The sequence below is a fragment of the Pongo abelii genome, chromosome 2 (assembly GCF_028885655.2).
Source record: "Pongo abelii isolate AG06213 chromosome 2, NHGRI_mPonAbe1-v2.0_pri, whole genome shotgun sequence".
NCBI lineage: Eukaryota > Metazoa > Chordata > Mammalia > Primates > Hominidae > Pongo > Pongo abelii.
The window spans coordinates 142,720,625-142,744,545 of NC_085928.1; the positions used below are offsets into that span (position 1 = coordinate 142,720,625).

Consider the following 23,921-nt stretch of genomic DNA (forward strand, 5'->3'; position numbering starts at 1 on the left):
ATATGATTCTGTTTATATAAAATGTCCAGAATAGCCAAATCCATAGAGACAATAGATTAATGGTTGCCAAAGGAGGGGAAATTGGGGAGTGACTTATAGTAAACATGGTGATTTCATTTTTGAGTGATGAAAACATTCTGGAATTAGGTAGTGGTGATGGTTGGACAACTTTTGAATATATTCCCAATCACTGAATTGTATACCTTAAAGGCTGAATTTTATATGTGAGTTATATCTCAGTAAAAAAAAAAATTATAGATAGTTCTACCTGGGATGTCATGAGAAAACAAAAAACTGGCATGCTAGTAGAGAATTGTTAAAGAATGTAAATTTTAAAAATTTTATATACAAATGACCAATAAACATAAAATGCAAATTAAAACATTGAGACCAAATATTTGCCTCTCAGCAGAGATGAAATTGTTAATTTCTTCCTTGGGTAGAGTGTAGTCTAATGGTTATTCTAATATACTAGTATTGGTGAGGAGCAATTTGGTAACATATTTATTTCAAAAAGCCTTTATTTATGTCCTTCCATAATATGTTTCCATTTCTAGGAATTATCTTAAAAAAACACAATTTGCCATGTAAAATAAAATTGTAAAGTAATAGTAATAACACAAAGCTATTTCTGCTGCTAAGGAGAAAAATTAAATTAAAAATTAAATATAAAATGAAACAGACCAATAGAAGTGCACATTCAAAAGGCTAAAGAGATACACTCTAAAATGTGAGCAGTAATCACCTCTTATTTGTGGGATTATGGATAATATATATTTTCTTGTTTATTTTTATCTGTATTTTCTGTTTACTTTTTCTAAATAGTCCATACCAGAAGTATCCTTGTAATCAAAAAATAATAGAAAAGTTATTTTAAATAATACAGTTTCAAGTGTGGCGAAGCTTTCTGGCTTGTTTTTTGTTTGTTTTAGTTGGGTGTTTGCTTGTTTGTGAGCACCTTAGCAGAAATGAGATGAGAAAAGAAATTTTTTGTTTCTCCTATGATTACAGAGATTCATGAGAGATTCATAAAAAGTCTTCAATTCTGAACCCAGATTCTCACTAGCTACCCCTATGAGCTTCCTTCAGTGGGTTGTATAGTTTCAGGGTTCGACCAGTTGATTAGTTGGTAATTTTATAACATAAGCCATTGTAAATTAAACTGTGGTGTATTTATCCCAAGATTTTTTCTCTTCGAAATTGGGTAAGTTAGGCATTACAACCAAGATCCTATTGAGTGGAGTTATTTCTGATTTTTAAATTATGTTCCTCAGATGTAACAATTTTCTTCTCCCAATTTCCTAGACAGAATCATGAATAAACTGGAGGATAAGCAGGACCAGATGATACCATGAAGAGAAGTTTACAGGCCCTCTATTGCCAACTGTTAAGTAAGTTGACACTGTATTTCTTCTTTCCTAAAATATACTAATGTTATTATTTGCTGGGTGCCCACAACTTACTTTTTGGATGGAGACCAGGGTTGGATCGGTGAAAGAGGACAGTAAAGTTTAACTCTGCTTCATCTAGATGAAGTATCAAGCATTAAGTCATTCTAAGATCTCTGTTTTAATGTTAATGCTGGTCAGTTTTTCCTAAATTCCAAAGGGAAGTTTTAACATCAGTTATAGTTACAACTTGGACATCAGTTATTTAAACTCCATTATAATAATTCTAAATTGATGTGTTAAGCATAGTTAATTTGGGAACGAGTGTCCAAAAACATTATTGCCTTTGGTTTAGTGTTCTTCCAGGATGACCTGCTGTAGATTCCTCATGAAGAGGAAATGGTAGGTTGTATCTTCTGTATTTTAACACATAGAACCTGTTGCCATAGAGCCTTTGGCTTAAAATGTTATGCATAGTTATACATGGTTCTCAAATAACAAGTGGTGAAAATGTGACTTCTTGGTTTTGTGGTGGAATAGTGTTCAATTATGACTTTCTTTCTGCACATCACTCATGTGTTTTGGGTATAGTGCCACAAAGCACCAATTGCCATGTAGCAATTGTACTTTCTTTGGGATTAGAATTGCTACTGCGTGAATGTAAAAGCCAAAACCAATTGGTGGGTTTGATGTTCCAGTTAACCCACTTAAGACAATAGGCATTACCCGCTCCAGGTCAAACCAAAGCCAGTGAGTTGGAAAATTGTGAGTTCATTGTTTGTCTTGTTCTTGCTAAGGTAAATGAAGTACCTATCTTTCCTAAGCTGAGTGGCTCCTTGTTAACTTTTGTTGAGAGAATAAAATGAAAAGATATTGAGATGCAAATCACCAGTCAGTCAGCCTGTAGAATTTAGTAATTCAGCTTATGTTGTACCTCCAGTGCAAAGCACTTTATCTACAGACAGCATTCTGGCCGGGTGTTTTAATTGACTCATTTCTTCTGCTGAATTCTAATCCCTAAAACACATATCACGTCAGCCTGTTTCAGCCTGGTGGAAAGTCGCCAAGTGTTATAGGGACTTTCTCATGTTCCTTTTCCATGTGTTCTATGGGACTGTCAGTTGCTTTTTAAAAAATGATAAGCTTGTTTGTTAAAGAATAGGCTTTAAAGATTAAAGAAGCAATGTCATCAAGGAATAATTAACTCTGCCTTGATGGGAGAGGAGACATATGAAGGATAAATAGGATTTTACATACACACATGCACACATACCCCTCAGAGAAGAGGAGGAAGGCTTTGTAGCCAGAAAAACAGGAAATAAGGAACAACAGAGTAGATTTGGAACAGCAAAATGTTTGTTGAGTTCACCTATGCCGATTGTATGCACCAAAGTTTGCGTAATATTTTAGGGTCATATGTTATTTGAAAGGCATCAGTAAATTATCCTGCAGTCCAGAGAGACAAGACTTATCCTATGACGAGGTCCATCCTCCTATATTGAGCAACTCTGAATGCTGAAGGGGGTTCAAACATCATCTGGCTAGCTACAGAAAACGACTGTGTCTTAACATCTTGGTGTTTGCAAAGCTTGCCGGGAAATGCAAACAGTCCAGAATATGTAGTTTCCTGCTGGTTAGGAGGTAGGTAGTGGCCCTCACTAAACCACCCTGATTACTGACATGCATATACACACAATAGCTCCTATATGTCACTGGTCAGCCAGTTATTAAGTTATGTGTATGTTAACATTGTCCACAGACAAAATGTTTTTAAGACATTTAGTCTGTGTCTGAAATAGACTTGAGAACTAGCATCAACACACACAATATGTTATTTTATATAACTCATATATTTTATATAACTCATTATGATAAAAGTATATAAAAATATATTTTTAATTTGGATAAAAAATCATGATTGAGTATTCTGGTTTTTCATTATTACATAACAAACTAGTCTAAAACCTTGTGGCTTAAAGCAATAACAGCTATTTATTTCGCTCATGAATCTGTCATTTGAGCAGGGCTTAGCAGAACCTACTGTCTCCACTGCAGAGTGTTTGGGACCTAGGCTGGAATGACTCTAATGGCCAAGGGCTCCCTGAGGTCATCTCACATGGAAAGTTTGGGCTCCCCCACGACATGGTGGCTTCAGATTGGTCAGAATTCTTATATGGCAGCTACCAGTATGAGGCTTGGGCAAAGCTTAGAAGACTTATTATGAATTAATCTTGAAAGTCCCAGAATAATACTCATGCCACCTTGTACTATCTGAGGAAGTAAGACCAACAGTAACTCAGGGGAAGAGGAATTAGGCTTCACTTCTCAAAGAAAAGAGGAGCAACAGCTTATAACAGTTATCTTTAGTCTGCTACAGAGAATATCTATTTGTTTAAAAAAACAAAAACAATTACTAGTGGACATTAGCCAGTTCATAAGTCATTATTAATATAGAAGCTATCCCCTCCTGAGTGCCTACTGTGTTCACAAGGATTTGCTGACAGTTTACCTAAGTCTCCTCAATTATTCCAGAGGCAGATGCTTCAAGATGAAGAAGCATTACAGATGGATAAGCAAGGACTGGCCCAGGGTGCTCAGTGAGTTCAGTTCACAGCCATGTCTCTCTGACCCCTGCATATGTGCCCGTTTCTTCATTCTGCCATGGTGCCCTACCACACACAGGAAAAATCAGCAGTGTGGTACCTCTGCTGCCCTTATAGCTAAGATAGGGACAGTTCTAGCCCATAAGCAGTAAAGTTTGCATCTTGTGAGTGATGTTAGATGAGTGCTGGGGTTTGGATATCTGATCCCTCCAAGTCTAATGTTGAAATTTTATCCCGTTTTGGAGGTGGGGCTAAGTGAGAGGTGTTTGGGTCATGGAGGTGGGTCTCTCATTAATAGATTAGTGCCCTCTCTGGGAGAAGGAAAGTGAGCAAGTTCTAACTCTTTTGTTACCTTGAGAGATGCCCCAAGAACTGGTTGTTTAAAAGAATCTGGCACCTCCCTCTACCTTGCATCATGTGATCACTCCCTCACCACGTGATCTCTGCACATATTGGCTCCATTTTACCTTCCACCACCAGTGGAAGCAGCTTGAGGCCCTTATCAGATGCAGATGCTGGTGCCTTGCTTCTTGTTTAGCCTGCAGAACTGTGAGCCAAATAAACCTCCTTTCTTTATGAATTACACAGTCTCAGGTATTTCTTTATAGCAACACTAAACAGACTAAGACAGTAAGACCAAAACAAAAAGATGTCTTTAGATCACTGAATCATAATCAATAGTCATTGAGGCTTGTACGTGCCCAACTGGGGCTAAGGGATGCAGTCTTTGGCAGGCAATGCTATTGAGGTTTTAATTGTTTACTTTTGTTAACAACTGACTATCTCTGCCTTTGTTTTTATTTCCTGAGCTCTACTCCACAATGTGGTACTGAGTGTTTCATCCCACTGGCTTTAGCCCTTTCAGAAGATTTAACACATTTTACATGATATCTTGGAAAAGCTGAAAGCTTGAGTATGAGGGTGGTGATGAGAGCCTTTATGGTTATATAGAAACCAGATACTGTCATTCATTTTTCTTTCTGAGACCTAAATAATCAATTAGATGTTAAAGCTAGTGCTAAGAATACTTGTGTTTTTGAGACAGCAGACAGGTTCAAATCCTAGTTTTACCACTTTCTAGGTGACTTACCTTAGGTAAGTTACTTAAGCCTCAGTGAGCCCTAGATGTAAAATGGGATGTGATCGCTCACTACCTGAGGTGATATTGAATGAGATGACATGCCGTATAGAAGTCCTACATAAATGCCAGCTTTCTTACTGGCCTTCCTGCCTGGAAAACATAAGGACAATCTAACCAGGAGCTCTGCTGTAACTAACATTTGTGTGGAACCTTCTGGTTTGCAAAGCATTTTCCCATAATTTGGTCCTCACAACAACCTTATAAGGCAAGTGGGGCATTATTATTGACCCTGTTCTACAGAGAAAGGAATTGACATGATCAAGACTGCTTTTGCAAAGCCACATCACAATTTTTTGAAAAAGTTTTTAATAATGGAAGGTAAAGAGCGTCATCACAATCCCTGAAGACCATGCCACTGCTGAGGAGGGTCTGAATCTGAGTCTTGATTTAGCAGATGTGGTGTTTGCTTGGGTACTGTGTACTGGAAAATTGTTGTGCTACTTTGTTAAGAAGACTAAGGCAATTATTATTTTATGAGAATATGATGTTTTTACATATCAATATCTATTCAAATCAGAACTTAGAATTAAGCAGTGATTATGTTTTGTAACTTCAGTGTTTGCTATACACCCAGACATTTGAATTTCTTAAATCATGTTCTGTATTGTTACTGTAGTACACCCTGCTCGCTCATTCATGCACCCTTTGCATCTATTGGTCTGTGTCAAATCACACAAAGTAATTTTTTGTTCAACTCAGAGAACTGTCTGTAGGTCCCTATCTTAGGAAAAGGAGGGGAAGAAGGAGAAAAAAGAACTACTGGTGTGGATTTGGACCCCTACCCTATAGAATTTAGAAGGAAAATACACCCCCTTTTCTGCCATCTTTACCTGGGGCATGGAGATCATGTCTCAGTCTCAGATTTGAATTATATGTATGTATACACACAAACACACACACAAATCCATATTACCTGTCTGTAGATTTTTCTGGGCCTAATGAGAAGCTGCTTGGGAGTTCATTTCCACTTGAAACCTATTTTCTGATGGGATGAGCTGCTTCTCATGTGATCTCTGGAACTGAGTGGAACCCTTGAAAACACTTTAAAGTGAGAGAACTCTCTTTGGTGCCTTTTCAACTCTAACCATTCCTTCTTGCCTACCAGCTACCCAGTGACTATTCTTTCTTCCAGTTACTTCTTAAACTAGAAGGATCCACGTAATTATATCTTCTTCAAGAGACTGACATTTCCCCTCTCTTTTTCTTCTTTCATGCTTATTTTTGTCCCATATTAGACCCAAAGCCTCCAACATGCTACCTTCTCATCTCAGATGTCCTCCTGTGGTCTGTGATCTGAAGTTCTCATGTATTCCATTAAGATGGAAAGCAATTTGACGAAACTAAGTAATACCAAGATGTGCTTACTGGTTAAGGAGAGTTAAGGAGCTCCTCCCTCCTTAGCTGTCAGAGATATTTGCATTTTGAAGTGATTTGGTATTGTTTTAAACAGCATTGAGTACCGTAGTTTAAAGAGGTAAGCTTCCTAGGGTCTGCGCATTTGTCTGTATCTCTCAGAGTCATGGGTCAGGAATCTGCATATTTCCCTTGCTGGCTCATTTCTTCCTCCTTTTTTTGTCCAGCTAACACCAGAAATGATCTTCTTATGCTATATGTACATCTTTGTATCATCACCATCCAACCAGATTTTGCAACCCCCAATACATGAAGCCATCCTTGACTTGCCTCCCACCCTACCCTGGATGCATTTGGATACTAGCAATACTAGCTTCTATTGAACTTAACACATGAATCCATTCATGTCTCTGCATCCCCATTGTCTCAACTTTAGAGAACAGCTTCCTATGTTCTTTCCTGGACCATTTTAATAGTCCTCTGTTTATTGTCCTATTCTCAGGTCTTCTTCTTCTAATTTGTCTTCACATTACTGCCAAATTAGCTGTTTGTCATCTGATAATCTTTCCATGGCTTTGCATTACCAAAAGCAGCAGTTCTCATAATGTGGTCCAAGAATCCCTGGGGACCCCTGAGGCCTTTACAAGAAGTCTGTGAGGCCCTTCTTTTTCCAACTATACATATTTATAAAGCCAGATTTTTTTTGCATATACTATACTTCAACCAAAATAACATATCTCAACAGATTGAATGCAGAAGCTGATAAGAGAACCAGCTGTCTTTCATAAGCCAGACACTAAAGAGATTTACAAAAATATAAAACAATGCCATCCTTCTAATTTTTTGTGTTAGAAAATGCTTTTTCATTAAAAATGCTATTTGTTAAAAGTAATGAGTTTGTCATGAGTTAATATTTTTTGTTTTACAGCTTTAACTTTTAATATAGTAAATACCAATAGATATAACCTATATTTTGAAAAGCTCTTTGGGGAGTCCTCAATAAATTTTAAGAGTATGAAGGGGTCATGAGACCAAAATGTTTGAGAACCTCTGACCTAAAGGATAAATCCTAAATTCCTTAGGTTAGTGTTAGAGTCATTAATAGTCTGGTCCAGGACTACCTTTCCAGCCTCATCTCTTATCCCTTCTCCCTTTCATATCCCTCCTCCCTCACTCACACACATACACCACACAATTCTACCCAATAGACAACCACAGTGTGCTCCAGCCATCATAACACATACTCTGTCCACCACAAAATATTTAGCTCTGATTATACATGTGCTTGTTTTCTTTTTGTCTAGCTTCTCAGGCATGGGAATTCTATTTCATCATCCATTCCTTTGTTTCCAGTCTAATCGGGAGCTTGATTCATAATGGGAGTCATACATGTTTGATTTAATTAACATATTTCATCAAATCTAAGATGCTATTAGTTGTAAGAGCCACTGTTATTTTATGAACCACTAAAAAAGACAAAATGTTGCTTAAGCAATCACACACTATCAATTACATCTTACAATATGGAAACATATGTATAGATAAAATACAGAATTATTTGGATTGTGGCTAACTGGGACGTGTACTTTCTGAGCCTCTGCCACTAAATTCTCCTTTAGTATCAGGTCTCAGCAAACCCATCTGTAGTTCTAGCTCCCACCCTAGGTGGGCCTCATGGAACAAAAGAATTTCCCTTCAGAAACTAGAGAGAGATTCAAGGAGCTGGGTCATCTCTAGCTGAAGCTGGCTCATGTATTTTGTCTTCATGGCTTGTTTCTCCTGATAAATGAGAGGAAATTTTTCCTATAGTTGAGGAAGGAAAGTTGATATGAATTATAAATGACATAGTATTTAGGTCCAAACAAATTTTGACTCCAAAAATATATGACCTTTTAGATGTTACAGGCAATCATACAGATATTGCCATTCTGTATACATAAGAGTCAGAGTCATTTCCCTAGTGTGAGGAGATGAACGGAACTTCACCATTCTTTATGGGGTCTTCCTTTCCTCCTCCACCTTTCCCAGTGAAGTTGTCTTCCCTTGTGTTTTACACTGCTTGGTCACAGCCTTCATGGACAGTGATTAAGACTGCTTGAGTTCAAGTCCTGGCATACCACAAATTATTTTCCAAATTATTTTCGTCCTTTTCCATCCAAAACATACCACTGCTAAATAGCTGCTGGGTTTTGTGTCCCCCACCCCTTACAAATTCATCATTCCTGAGCTGTCAAAGACTCATTGCTCTTGAGGAAATAAACAGCATTTAGTGGCATAGACCAGTTCATCAGCCTGCAGTTCCCTTGTGCTACTAGCAGTGGCTGCAGTAACAGTAATGACACTTCTGGTCATCAGTTGGCCTTATGGATATTGGAGGGCATCCACTTCATTGACACTAAAATTCAGTATTTTAGACTAGATTAACTTGATTGGCTTTGATTAGTGTTTCCCAAATCTGGCTGTACACTAGAATCACCTGGGGAACTTCTTTAATAAATCCACTTTCCCAGACCCCATCCCAGAGCAATTAAATCAGAATCTTTGGGCATGGGGCTGGGGCATCCAGTGATTCTGATGTGCAACCAGGGGTGGGGTCACTAGCTTTGATCTCTGGTTCTTAAACTTTAGTGCACAACAGAATCACCTTAAGGGCTTATTTAAACACTGATCACTGGGCCACCCCCAGAGTTTCTCATTCAGTAGATCTGGGGCTGGGCCAAGAATTACATGTCTAAGTCTCTAGTAATGCTGAAGCTTTGGTCCAGAAACTTTGAGAATCACTATTGTAGACTTATGAAGGGCTATCCAGGAGCAGGAGATGCTTTTAGCTTCCCTACCTCACTTGGGCTACATGATGGAGAAGTGAGTTCTGGAATAAAACCAGGATCTGTTAGGAAGGAGAATGGAGAGAAGGTGTCAGGGAAGGAGCTAGCAGAATTCCTCTCAAGTGTTGTGGGATTAGGAGCTGTTAGAACTTGAAGTTTCAGTTATTCTTCAGGATGTACTGGAAGTTAGTTTTTACTCTGTTTTAAGAATGAGAAGGGCACAAGGAATGGGCTGGCTAGGGTTATAAAGCAAAAGGAAAACACCTTTTGAGTAACTCTTGGTCTTGACTGTTTATTGCAGCTGTCTCATTTTAGAACTTGATTTTATAAGACTTTTTTTTCTTATGCTGTGTAATTCTTTTGCAAATCAAAAATTAGAGGCTGTTTTTGGGGGGCTTGATTATGAAGGGATTTGCAAAAGTTCCCTAGGGAGAATAGATCTCTTTACTTCTGAGGGGTAAGTCATTCACGTAGAAAATTTGAGGAAGTGACTCTTTCCAAGGTGATATTAACCCAGGAAGTTTAGGCATACCAGGTCCTTAAAAGTGTCATGTTGATTTAATGTCTTATGTTTTAGGTAGTGATTTTAAATTTGCATAAGTCAACAATTCTCTTCTGCAGATAAAACAAAACTTTAATAAGACATTCTCATTGTAAACAATGCCAATGGGGACTAAGAATAAATATTTTAAAGAAATTCAATTTTATGAATTTAAGTACATTCCATTACACTGTTGGCAGAAGAATGTAGGTGAGGGAAGTAGTGCTCATACTTAGGAGAGCTGTTGACTTACGTAAATTCAAATGTTAACCCTTAATGAGTAAACCCAATTTTCTGTAGGAAAGTATTTTTGCTAAAATATATGGTGGGAGAAAGCATAGAATTTCAAGCTCTCATGTTGTCTCTTACTAGTTATATGACTGCACAAAGTGCTTCAGCTCCCAGAGCTCCCTCATTTTCCTCAACTACAATGCACAGATGACCAGTATAATGTCTACCTTAGGGATTGTTGTGAGAGTTAAATGGGTAGGGTATAAAAACATTTCATGTGTTGAAAATCCCTTTCAAACATAGGTTTGCTGTATTGCTATCATTAAATAACATTACTTTTGTTGTAATATTGTAAGCAAATCTTATTTTTGTTTGGCAAATCTTATTTAAAAAAAAAAAAGAAAAAGAAATGTGAAAGGTACTCTAGATGTCCTCACCCAGATTTGAATTCAGTAGAATGCTCATTAATACACATAAACCTCATGAACTGGGGCTATTTTTAACAAACAGAACTGTTGTCTTTGTTAAAATCTGGTATAATTCTGGGAGATTTTTCTGAAGAAGGAAAATTCAAATAGAATTTTTTAAATGAAAAAAGAGTTTTTTTCCAGCAATTTCATATTGTCTTTGTAATAAATATCTGAAACATTTTTGAAACACTTAATCATTGCCTTTATATATGTGATGGACACTGGAGATTCTTCAAGCTAGAACCCCAAAAGCCCCCCAAACCTAAGATACATTGCCTTTGCAGCATCTTCTTTCTTTTCTCCCTCTCCTGTTCATCCATTTCCCTTCCCTTCCTTTGGGTCATTTGCATCACCAAGCTTTCTCATCTCTTTGCTCCTCCCCTCAGAAGTTTTCCAGCCTTTCTGCTCAAGGGAATCAATTATCTGCTGCAAGCATCCTAGCAGCTCTTTGAAGATGAATCATTTGCCTTTGTTCCAACTGTACCAGGATATCACTCAGCTGTGAGCTGTGGGCAGCCTCATTGCTCATGTCCTCCAGAGTATCTTCATCAGTTTCCCTGTCTGTAAAATGGGTGTTTGTATTAGTTTCCTGTGGCTTTTTTTTTTTTTTTGAGACAGAATTTCGCTCTTTTTATCCAGGCTGGAGTACAATGGCACGATCTTGGCTCACTGCAACCTCCGTCTCCCAGGTTCAAGTGATTCTCCTGCCTCAGCCTCCCAAGTAGCTGGGATTACAGGCGCATGCCACCACACCCAGCTAATTTTGCATTTTTATTAGAGACAGAGTTTTACCATGTTGGCCAAGCTGGTCTCAAACTCCTGACCTTCAGTAATCCACCTGCCACAGCCTCCCAAAGTGCTGGGATTATAGGCGTGAGCCACCGCCCCCAGCCACCTGTGGCTTCTATAACAAATTACAACAAACTCTGTGGCTTAAAATAGTAGAATTTTTTTTCACAGTTCTGGAGGCCAAAAGTCCAAAATCAGGGTGTTGAGGTGGGGCCACACTCTCTCTGAAGGCTCTAAGGCTCCAATCTCTGCCTCCGTTTTACATGGCCTTCTCCTCTTTTCCATGTGTCTCTCCTCTGTCATTGGATTTAAGGCAAACTTGGATAATCTATCATAAGCTCATCCCAAGATGCTTAATTATATCTGCAAAGACCATTTTTCCCAGTAAGATCATATTCAGAGGTTTCAGGGTTAAGATGTGGATATGTCCTTTGGGAGACCACCATTCAATCAACTACACTGTGATATTGCTGTTGTTCATAGAGTTATTAATATATGACACACTTAGCATAGTGCCGAGTTCAGAAAATGTGCTCAGTAAGTGGACAGTACAGGCCAAGAAGTAAAGTAGAAGGTGAGGAGATGGAACCATGAGTTTATACAGTTCTTTGGAGAAGTTTAACCATAAAATGAGAGCAAGAGAAGGCTACAACTGGCAGGGATAGAGAGATGAGTGTTTTAAAAACCAATGTGTTGAGCTGGTCTAAAAGCTCCCAGGAAGGGTGTGTGGGGACTGAGTGCTATAGGCATGTGAGCTTCAGATGAGGTGAGATGTACACTGATGGGCGGGAACTGCTCTACACATGATTCTTGTGCTCACATGTAGCACTGGTGCACAGGGTCTCTTTCCTGCCCTTGCCAACCGGTGCTAGCACTAGATGCATGATTGTTCCGTGTTTCATGAGAAGAGGCAAGAATGAGAATCCCCTGTCCTGTGATCAGTGAGTCAGATTAATACTGAGTGTAAGTGCTTTGAGAGAACAGTGTAAGATGTTCTCTCAAAGTCACACAACTATTTTTCCACAGAACAGAGCCCAGGCTCTGTGCTGGCAGCTTGAGGTCAGCTAAGTATACAGCAGCTCAGGAGAGAGCCCCAGAACCCTCTGAGATGAAAAAAATGCAGCAGTTTGCTTTGAAATTCCTTGGTTAGATGAAGAAATTACAACGTGCCCACTTTGCCCAAAAGGCAGAGAAACAAGGGTCCAAGGATCACCCAGGGAAGCAATATTGTGCCAGGGAAGCAATATCATGCTTGGGCATCTCTGGAAGCAGTGGAAGATGAATGAGATGCAAGGGTTGGAAGCTCTAGAGTGGGCCACTTGAGAAGGGATGGTAATTGTTCAGATTCCAGTTGCTGGCCCGGAGGTCACTATGAGGTGGGGACAGCCCCTGAGCCTGAGGAGTTCTGTTTAAAAGCAAGTGAGAGTGGCTGGGCAGCTTGCTTGTATAAACACATGGGGTCACATCTAACCAGTTCTCACTATGACACAGGAGAATCCCTGAAGGAGGAAAAGGAGGCTTAGACAAATATAGTTACGTTCTTTAATTGATGTTATTGTTATTTTGACCTGCAGTTAAGTGTAAAATAATTGAGCTAAAAAAAATATAATCCTCATTTAAATAACCTAGCTATAGAAATTTCATAAGGAAGAATGTTCATATTTCACACTAAAATTGGTCTGATTGAGGAAATATCCATGTCTTTTTTTTCTGGGCGGGGGGGTGGGGGGGGACGGAGTCTCGTTCTGTCACCCAGGCTGGAGTACAGTGGCGCGATCTCGGCTCACTGCAAGCTCCGCCTCCTGGGTTCACGCCATTCTCCTGCCTCAGCCTCCCCAGTAGCTGGGACTACAGGCGCCTGCCACCACACCCGGCTAATTTTTTGTACCTTTTTTAGTAGAGACAGGATTTCACTATGTTAGCCAGGATGGTCTCGATCTCCTGACCTCGTGATCCACCCGCCTCGGCCTCCCAAAGTGCTGGGATTACAGGCGTGAGCCACCGCGCACAGCCTCATGTCTTTTTTAATGAGTGTCATAGGTTGGGCGGTCCCTAGAAGCAGACCTAGAACCCTGAGACCAAGAGTCCTGTGGAGTGACTTATTAGGAAGGTTTCCCAGGAATAACTGATAGGGGAAAAGGGTAGTGGGCCTGGAAAGGGAAGAAAGGATGAGTATCAAGCAAAACTCCACAGAGATTGACTTTGTTGCAGTCTGTCTTGAGAGTTCTGGTGAGATTATAGGTCACACCTTGGACTTGTCTTCATCGGGTGACAGAGTATTATAATCTCAGATCTCTCAGTCATTGGTTAAGGGCACTGAAGATGTGCCAAGCTCTGCTTAAACATTTTAAATTAGTGACCTACATGTTAACATGTTTGATTCATTTAATATATACAAAGCATTTTAAACAGTGCTATAAATGTTGGGCTGATGTTATTCTTACCATCATCATCATGTGCTCCCCTATTCCTCCCATCTCTCTGAATATAAAGTAAAACCTCATCTCCCTTCCATTGCTAGGACCTTGTTCCTGGTTCTCATGTATCATGTTACAAATACAACTTATTGCATCTTCCTCCTCTCCTCTACGAACCCCTGTCCTAAGTCTCATTCTCTGAAAACCAGTATGGAGGTTCCATGTAAGGGCTGGAGATGGCTGGTGAAGGGCTGATTATTAAACATTTGTCATATGCCCCTGGGTTAGAGATGTAATTGAAGTTCGCCCTGGATGTAGTCCCATGGGCCTCTCTTTTGCATTATTAAATCATAATGATAAATGAGTGTGACTAGGTATTTTATTCTTTCCCTGGAGATGTGGCTTTTATAGATATGGTCTCCTTGATAATGTTTTGCCACAGAAGAAACTTTTGGCAGAATCATTGCCAGCCTGACAATCCAAATTTCCCAAAGTTCAAGGAATACTTCAAAAACAAAGTTCTGAAAACTAGAAAATATCGACTTTCATAGGAATTGTAGTCTAATTATAAAGGAGGGCAGTCTCTGTGCAGGACATCTGATTGTATTTGTGAGGAAGATGGTCTAGATTTTGGAGGAAAACATTCTTGTGTGTACAACAGGGAATTTAGAAGTTTACCGTTTGATGCTATATGAGAGTGGGTTGGCTAGATGTCATGTAATTTTCATTTTTTTAAAGAAGAGGGAGAGCAAGAGAAAGGTAAGCATCAGATAAGCAGTTGCTAAATCTTTAAAGGGTCAGAGTGTTTCTGTTTGTTTCCTTTTTCTTTAATTTTCTAGGACAGGACTTTTATTCCTTAGAATATACAGAAGAGTCACAAAAAGTCTATGCTGTCAGACCTGAAAGGAAGATCCTTTAGTAATTGTCACTGTGTTTAGCGCATGAGGAAATGGAGGCCATCCTGAGTGGAGAAGTGACTTACCCAGGATCCAAGCCTAGTTGATGTGAGGGAAGAGGCTTAAGCATGAGTCCAGATTCTCAGTGCAGTGTGCATGCTAGGACGTCCTCTCCTACATCCCTCTGCACAGCAGTACTCCAGTCACACTGATGTTCTTTTCCTTCTTCAAGCACTTCAACTTATTCCTTGCGAAGTTATTTGACCAGTTTGTCCCAGCCTGGCATGGGTGGCTCCCTGCTGTTCAGATTACAGCCCCAGGACCTCCCCACAGCAGTTCCCCTCACCACTCAGCATAAACACATCACCCAGTCTCTCTCCATTACTTTTCCCTAGTTTAAGTTCTGCACAGCACTTGAAATTATACAATTTTTTTTTTGTTCTTTGTTTATTGCGTACAGTCAGTTAAGAGCCCACATGCTGTATTCTTAGCCTAGAACAATGCCTGGCACATGGGAGACCAAAGAAACATGGCATTAAAGTGGAATGAACTGGACAGAGGAACAATGAGCAGGTTTCTCGAGTTGTCCATATTGTTGGGTGAGACTTCATTAGAGAGAATGAGAATTATGGTCTAGGTTGGCCCAGTCTAATGGACATAGAACACAAGGCACATATATAATTTCAAATTTTCTAGTAGCCACAGTAGAAAAAGTGAAAAGAAATAGGCAAAAGCAATTTAAATAATATTTTCATTTAAACCAATATATTCAAAACATTATTTCAACATATAATCAATAGAAAAATCTAGTGAGATATTTTGCTTTCTTTTTTTTTCAGACCAGGTCTTTTAAATCTCCTATATAATGTGCATTTATAGCACATCTTCAATTTAGACACTGAATTTTTTTCATAAATAGTTCGCATTTAGATTTCATAAAACTTACAATTGGAAAAGTAGACTTACATACTTAAAATGTTTCTAGTGACTGAATTAGCTATCACCTTTTAAATTTAGTTAAAAATAAGTTTTAATAATTCAGTTCCTCAGTCACACTTGTAACATTTCAAGTTCTCAGTGCTACATGTGGTCAGTGACTGCACAGGTCCATATCAGTTGCACCAAACTATTAGTTTTGAAGTTCCTTAGCCCTTCCTGTCCCATATCAGCTCTGTGGAAATAGTCTGGCATGTGGGGCTCATTGAGTTAGAACACCCAGGCAGGCCTTATGCCGGGAATACATGACTGTGCCTTGAGTCCAGCAGTTTTTTGGCCATTGTGTTAAGAGATAGGAGTTGGTGAATCCTTTTAATACCTTGAAAGTTGAATTGTTTTATTCTGATTTGTCTTAAAAAAAAAAAGCAAAGTTAGGGGATTCTCAAAGCGTCCACAGAGCATATAGTCCAAAATGCAGTGCACAGGTGCAGACATCTCTGGAAGCACAGCTCAGGGCTTAAAAAACACAGAAAGAATCACATAAAGCAGAGGACCTGACTCCACAACAACCCTGCCCAGGTGGCCACAGCTGCATAAGCGACATCTCATGCACTCACCCCACTGAGGCACTGAGAGTTTATCTGTACAGGAAGGTTTGTTGTCTCAGATCCTCTGCAAGGCCCTGAACTGAGGAGCAGCATACTTCACAAGAGTGTTTTGAGGTCCTCACCCCTTACAGGTCCTCACCCCTGCATACCAGCTTATCTTAGATATTATGTTAGCAGATTCTACCAGCAACTCCAAAGGAAATTGTTTCGTGGTGTATGCATCCCTTGGGAGAAGAACAAGGGTTGTTATATTCTGAAACATCAGATGTCACAGGCTTCTGTCATGGCTCTAAGTTAATTACCAAGTGACAGTTCCTCTCTGCTATGGACATTAGCAGACCAACTCTAATTAAGATGTCCAGGGCTCAGATGCCCCGATAGCCAGGGTGCCTAACAAGTAAACAGAAGCTGAAGTTTCTCATGGGGAAAACTGTCTCAAATAAAACCTTCAGTCACAATAATTTGCAGGTAGTGCTATTTTCCAAATGAACAAACTGTCAAGAATGGGATCCTTAGAAGACAGCCCTCCTTTAAATCCCTCTCTGCTTAGTTCATCATTATTTTTTACTTTATAACATGGTTGAAGAAAAGTTTATATCAAGAATAATAGAAGTGTCAGCCTGCCTTTTGCTTGTTGTTCACTTGTGCTTTCATTATTAGCATTGCCTTCAATCCAGTGTTTATTTCAGACATCTTTTTAAGCTACCTGCCCATGTTTTAGGAGCCAACATTTCAAAGTAGATAACAGAACAGGCAAATCGCCTCACTTGGATACAAGTAAACTGCAAGGCTTCCTAGTGTCCTGAGTGTTAAGGAAATAGGGTAGGCCCTATTCCTTCTTCTGAGCCTTCCCAGATGGGGAGCTTCCCCTCTTTCATTAAGATGCCACCTGTCTCAGAGGCCAACCAAAAAATTTTGAAATCACCAAAAGGACTATTTGCAATCCGTATTTATATTCACTGTTATTTATAATAATCCTAAAAATAAAAAATAAATAAATCCCTCTCTGCAGCCCCTGGGTGGCACCAGATCTTTTGGTACCCTTCTGTTTTCATGATCTTTCAACACACTTTTATAAAGAATCTACTATGTGCTAGGTATTATGCTAAGCACTGGGAATGAAAAGACATGAACCCTGCCCTCCAAGAGTTCCCAGGCCAGTGGAGAAAAAGGCTTCACACAGAAAACTGTGGTACAAATGCAGTCTCCTTTGTCAGATAGCACACCTGCTGGGGTTATGGCTGTGTGAAAAACTCTAGGGATGCAGAGAGATATAAAGCATAATTTCTTCTCTCCAAAAGCTTATAGTATAATCAAGGAGAAAGGGCAGAATATGAAAAAATAGTGTGTTACAGGATACAATAGGAAGCTATAAGTCAAGCCATGTTCTTAAATCCAACTTAACTAGTAATAAAAATAATGTTTGATCCACCTCTGACTCCTCTATGTATGTTTGAATTAGTTCTGAACTTGGAGAGAGGCAACAGTTAGTCCCCTTAACCAATATAACAACCAAAGGAGACTGACGATAACAAGCCTTTTGTACTTTATAGTGTTTTCCCATCTAATATGCTGTTGACTCATCCTGACAAGCCTGTTGATAGGCATCATTTTAATACCATGTTACTGTAAAGAAAATACAATGCCCCAAAAGCCAAGTGTTATGCCTAAAATCCTGGAACTAGGAACGTGGACTGAGATTGTCTTACTCCAAGTCCAGTATATTTTCCAGAATCCCACAGCTTCCCATGTTTCAGGTAGGCACTGCCCTTGTACTTGGAAAACTGTGACCCACTGGAGACAGTTGTGCCATCTGATTGTGTGTCTCTTGATGGAGTTTTTACAACTTCAGCCAGTGAACTGCTCCAGCCTTTCCCTTGCAGTATCCTTTATCTTGTTTTAGCAGCTTTAGTGGTTGGTCTTTTTGTTTCTTCCCTGGGTCTGTTTAAAAAAATAAAACAAACAGTAGCAGGATAGAGGTATTGGTTCTCAAATCAGATATTGGCTGGGTAATATTTAGGAAAGGAAATGTTGCAACCCATTGTGGCAGTGGGTTATTCCTTTTATAAGCTAAGGAATCTGTAGCTCATTTAGCCTCATTATTTTTTGGTTAGCAGGCTCTGGTTGTGCCATCCTTATGGCTATATTTTTAGAAGTCTTAGATTATTATAGCAACTGTGAAAAAGGATGGGGAAAGAAATCTGGCTCCTAATATGTATCCGCTTAATTGTTTCTTGAATTAAATTAGTCTTCATCTAGCCCTCAGAGAATGCTGCACTCACTCCTGCTGCTGATTAAAAGCTGCTACCTTTGCATGGTCACTGAGGGGGGTACCAGATGATGAAAGAGGTATTTCAGGGTGCTGGTGGGCCTCCTCCTCATCCAGTTTATTCCAAGTACCAGCTGGGGCTGGGAGGCTAGAGGTAGGAAAGGCCAGAAAGGAAGCATGTATAATCATGACATCTGCTTCACAGTGCCAAAAGAAATATTCACAATTTGCATCAAGTCTGATACTCTAGTTGTGGAACTTAAGCCTCTTCATTCAAGCTGATGTGATAGGAGGAAGAGACAGTAATGGGACAGCCCCACTGTGTTTCAGAGGGTGAAATGGAACTGAGGAAATAAATAAGTATGGAAAACTATTGGGCTGCATCAGTGCAGTAAAGGGCAGAGAATGTTAGCCCTTAAACTATTTCTGTCACACTGTGGTTAATTATAGAAAAGCTTTGAAGGGGTTGAGGGGAAAAAACTAGAGTAGGGGACACTGAGCATGAGGGATGTAAACCGATGTTTTACTGCTCCTCCTTCCCTCCGCCTTCCAGTAGTCTCCAGTGTCTATTGTTGCCATCTTTATGTCCATGAGTACCCAATACTTAGCTCCCACTTATAAGTGAGAACATGTGCCATTTGGTTTTCTGTTTCTGCATTAATTCACTTAGTATAATGGCCTCTAGCTCCATCCATGTTGCTGCAAAGGACATGGTTTTATTCTTTTTATGGCTGTGTAGTATTCCATGGTGTACATGTACCACATTTTCTTTATCCAGTCCACTGTTGATGGGCACCTCAGTTGATTCCATGTTTTTGCTATGGTGAATAGCGCTGAGATGAACATATAAATCACCATAATTTTAAATTAACTTTTGTGGTGAATAAATTTTCACTACATTAAGGAACAAAGAGCTTTTAAATTATTTGAGTAATACGGTAATTTAAGTGACTATCATGCATATAATAGAAACATTTTTAATAAGAAAAGGAAATTTCAGTTTATGAAATTATTATGTGTTTTCTATTTTTTTAAGAGAAAGGGTCTCACTATGTTGCTCAGGCTGGCCTTGAACTTCTAGGCTCAAGCAGTCCTCACAACTTGGCCTCTGGAGTAGTTATGCGTACTTTTTAAACTTCAAACAATTATGCTCTTGAGGTCTCAGTAGAGTAACATCAAATGATCTAGAAATATAGGACTCTGGCTTAGTTCTAGATAGGACTATGCTAGGAGATAGACTTCTCATGCATTATACAGTTGGCCCTTGAACAATGTGGGTCCACTTATATGTGAATTTTCTCCCATCTCTGCCACCCCTAAGACAACAAGACCAACCCCTCCTCTTCCCCTCTACCTCAGCCTACATGAAGCCAGTGTGAAGACAACAAGGATGAAGACCTATATGATCATCTACTTCCACTTAATGAATAGTAAATATGTTCCTTCTTTCTTATGATTTTGTTAATAATATTTTCCTTTCTCTAGCTTACTTTATTGTAAGAATACAGTATATATAACATACAAAATATGTGCTAACCAACTGTTTTGTTATCAGTAAGGTTTCTGGTCAACAGTAGGCTATTAGTAGTTAAGTTTTGGGTGAGTCAAAAGTTATATGTGGATTTTCAACTGTGCAGGGGATTTGCACCCCTAATTCCTGCATTGTTCAAGGGTCAACTCTATTCTTGATGTTAGCAAGTCCATGTGTACAGTTAGCAGAAATAGCCTTAGTAGTTTTTCAATAGGATTTTGTGCTATATTTGCAAATCATGAAATGCTAAACAATTGTGTTTTTCAGGCTACCATATGATTTGGGGGGATTTCTGTTCTGATATGGAAATAATACTGAACAGCAAATATAATAATTTACAACATAACTATTACCTCTAACCATAGGGGCGACGGTGTATTTTTTAAATTTATCCATCCTTTCAACTCTAAATTTACTTTGCCTCCCATTTTTCTTTCTCTTTCTCTCCCATCTCTTAAAGCAGAATTCTTTGGTATTGAGCCACTTGTGTTAAAATTGTATAGCATGTTACTAAGACAAGAATCTCTTGAATTTTGTTTGCTTGCTTGTTTGTTTCACTTCATTTGAGGTTTAGTCTTTGACTCATATAGCTTTGCTGGGTAGTCTGGGCTGGTGAACTTTCCTAGGATCTCAGCCAGTCCATGATCAGCCATTCTGTAACCCAAAGGGACATGGAATTAGATTGATAGACAAAAAGATAAGCATTAGTTTCATTTATTCAACAAATATTTCAATGTCTGCTATATGTGCAAGTACTATATGTGCTATATCCTGCGCATATCCCTTAAAAGTCAAATAAAACAAATAAAATTTTTAACTCTCAAGAAGGATGGCTTTAAAAAATTATCCTTCTCCAAAGCAAATTGTTATGGACATTTATTAAGCACTTACTATAAAAGACACTGCAGAGGTTATAATATATTAAGATAAGGTCTCTAAAGAGTTTCCTACAGCCAACCAACAGATATTTATTGTTTTAGTCAGTATAGGCCATCTGCTATAACAACTCAAAGATCGCTATGACTTAACATAAGAAAAGTTTGTTTCCCACTCATAGGAAATTTCAAAACAAACATTTCTGGTTGTCTGGGTTTCCTGCAAGATGTAATCAGGGACTCAAGCTTCTCCCACTTAGAATCCCATCATCTTCAATGCCGGCCTTCAAGATTATCATAGAAGGGGAAGAGATATTGGATAGGTATCCTCCTCTGACTAGAAGTGATACATATAAATTTTTGCTCCTATCCCTCTGTCTAGTCACGTGGTCCTATCTAGATGCAAGAGGACTAGGAAATGTTGTGTAGATTTGGGAAGCCACTTTCTAAGAGCAAATCTACACTGTGGGAAGGAAATGTGAATCTTGGATAGCCAACTAGTCATCTCTGTTCTTAGCTCTAAGCTTAAAACTCTAGGTGCAAAGAAAACTAATGAAATAAGACAGACTGTCAAGCATTGGATTTTTCTGATGGCCTATGATATGTAGTAAAATAAAGGTAATAGGTATGTTTTTCAGACATAACTAATTCTAATCACTGTTGCTATGAAACTCCTACAGCATTGTTTTCTTAATAGTTTTCTCTTATGGAGTTCTGTTGTTACTGTCACCATCGATGTATCTGTTGATGTGGGTGCCCTTGAAATAATGAATGACTGACCAGAACCACCTTAATTTCAAGTTTTGATAGACTCATGGGGGTAAATATTGCTATTCACAGATTGAAAAGACTGAAAGAGAAAGAAAAACATGATTCATTTCAACTCTCTGTTATGGTAGTATTAAAAGAACTAAAAAACTCTGGGCATGTGAGGTGAATGAAAACAGGACTACCATCTAAGGTTATTCAGGTTGTATGCTGCACAACTGTGGGGGCACCATTCACATTGTAAGCTGTATAAATTGTGTCCTCCAGGTGTTGTGTGGCTAATATGTAGAGAATCTGAATGAAAATTTTAGCAATGGAGTAACTAGGAAAACAATAGCATTTTACTCACAATTCGTGAGCCTGCAACTATACATTCACACTGGAATCTAGCTGCTAACTTGCTCTTTAGGTTTTGCTAATTCAAGTTTGATCAACATTTCTTAAAATAGTATGTAAGAAAGTCTTATTTCTTAAGCAGATATTTCATGTTTCTGTAGAGAAGAGGCAAGAAAAATCAAGAGGAAGAGAGTTGAGAGTATAATGAAAAGTAGAGAAACAAAAAAGAAAAGATGAAGAGGTCAAGGAGTTATGACATTTTGAGAACTAAATGAGTAGATTTGGAGACTTCTCTGAACCTCTGAACTTCTGATCACTTATCTGTAAAGTGGGAGGCTTAGACTAGGTGATCTCCATTCCTGCATACGGTGTTCAAAGAAACATAAAACACCATATGTATTTTCCATCTGCAGTTGGTTGAATGTGCAGATGTGGAATCTGTGGATATGGAGGGCTGACTGTACTACCCAATTTTATATAAAAGACCTGAGCATTCATAAATTTTGATATCCAAGGGGAATCCTGGAACCAATCCCTTCTAGGTACAGAAGGCCAACTATATTAGGTGTTATAAGTAATCGAGAAACTATTTAAAGTATACAAGAGGATGTGTGTAGGTTACATGCAAATACTATGGCATTTTATTACAAGGAACTTGAGCATCTGTGGATTTTGTTTCCTTCAGGGGTCCTGGGACCAGTCCCTCAAGTATACCAAGGGTTGACTATACAGAGAAACCTATTACAGTTGTTGTTTTACTCAAGAAATATCATATAAGACAAGAAGAGTGGCTTGGTGGCAGAAACATTTGTCTGAGATTCAGAAAACATAGATTCTAATACTGGCTCTCCTACCAACTTGTTGATCATTTCACCTTTCTGAACCTCAGTTTACCCATTTATAAGAAGTCTCAGTTTACCCACCTATATAAAGTGCATCAAGTGATCTGTAAGGTTGTTTCGACTCTTCCTAGTCTCTGATTCTAGAATTCTTAAATGGATGTGTTTTTGCACTAAAAAAAAAAAAAACCAATAAAAATTAGCCCAGAATGTCATCAGATCTGCACACTGGAGTCATATAACATGGGAAAAGCCCACCAAAGGCCAAAGAAGAAACATAAATTACAACAGTATGTGGTCTCTTCAAGTTAGTCCATCCCAGTTGTTACTGCTTACTAAATTTATCAAATTCTTTAACTCTTTTGGTATTATTAGATTTGTACAGAAAACGGAAACACATACCACCCTTTCTGATAGGGTTTTTGAATTCTAAATCTGTAGGAAGCCTTCATGTTGCCAGTGGTTAATTTAATTTTACCTGCTTTCATTGTTTACCAGGTTTCCCTTGGTTGGCTGACAGCCATCTTCAAAAATGTGTTCTGAGCATCTCTTGGGCATGTTGCGCTGTTGTAGTCATTATGAATTTTAAAGAAAACAAAAGGAAAAAGATAACATGCCTGATCTCACATAGCTTCAAAATAATTCCAACAAATTTGGGAGGTAACTAATTAGATAATTTTAAAGACTAAATTGTCAACCTGGCTGCAGCACTACTGGTGTTCCTAAATATGTCATGTAAAGGAACATATGTCATATTCCTATAAAAGGACATTAAAAAGTATTCAAGCCAGGCACAGTGGGTCACACCTGCAATCGATGTGCTTTGGGAGGCTAAGGCAGATGGATCCCTTGAGGCCAGGAGTTCAAGACCAACTTGGGCAACATAGCAAGATCTCACTCTACCAAAATTAATAAAATTATTAAATAAATGTTTGTAGGTTGAATGAATGTACCTAGGAAAATTTCCTCTACAACAAAGGCGGCCAGTGAACAAACCTATTGGTCAGTAGTGGCTCTTAGTGGAGAAAAAAATAGTAGCAACAAAGGCTCCCTTGAGAATTGGAAACCATAGGCCTGCCCTCTTGTGGTTTTGGTTTTGATTCCT

The 23,921-nt window shown here is 38.8% G+C and overlaps 1 protein-coding gene across 5 annotated transcripts in view; it reads left to right on the forward strand.

Annotated features, from left to right (window-relative positions):
* Positions 1–23,921, forward strand: part of TMEM108 (transmembrane protein 108) — a 377,511-nt gene that overhangs the window by 198,513 nt on the left and 155,077 nt on the right. For 3 of the 5 annotated variants that reach the window (XM_054552624.2, XM_024245202.3, XM_009239324.4), the window contains one exon: positions 1,306–1,391. In XM_054552624.2, coding sequence (XP_054408599.1) covers positions 1,352–1,391 — 40 coding nt within the window. In that variant the 5' untranslated portion in view covers positions 1,306–1,351. The remainder of the gene's footprint in view (positions 1–1,305; positions 1,392–23,921) is intronic. The other 2 variants (XM_024245203.3, XM_009239325.4) reach the window with 1 other exon arrangement.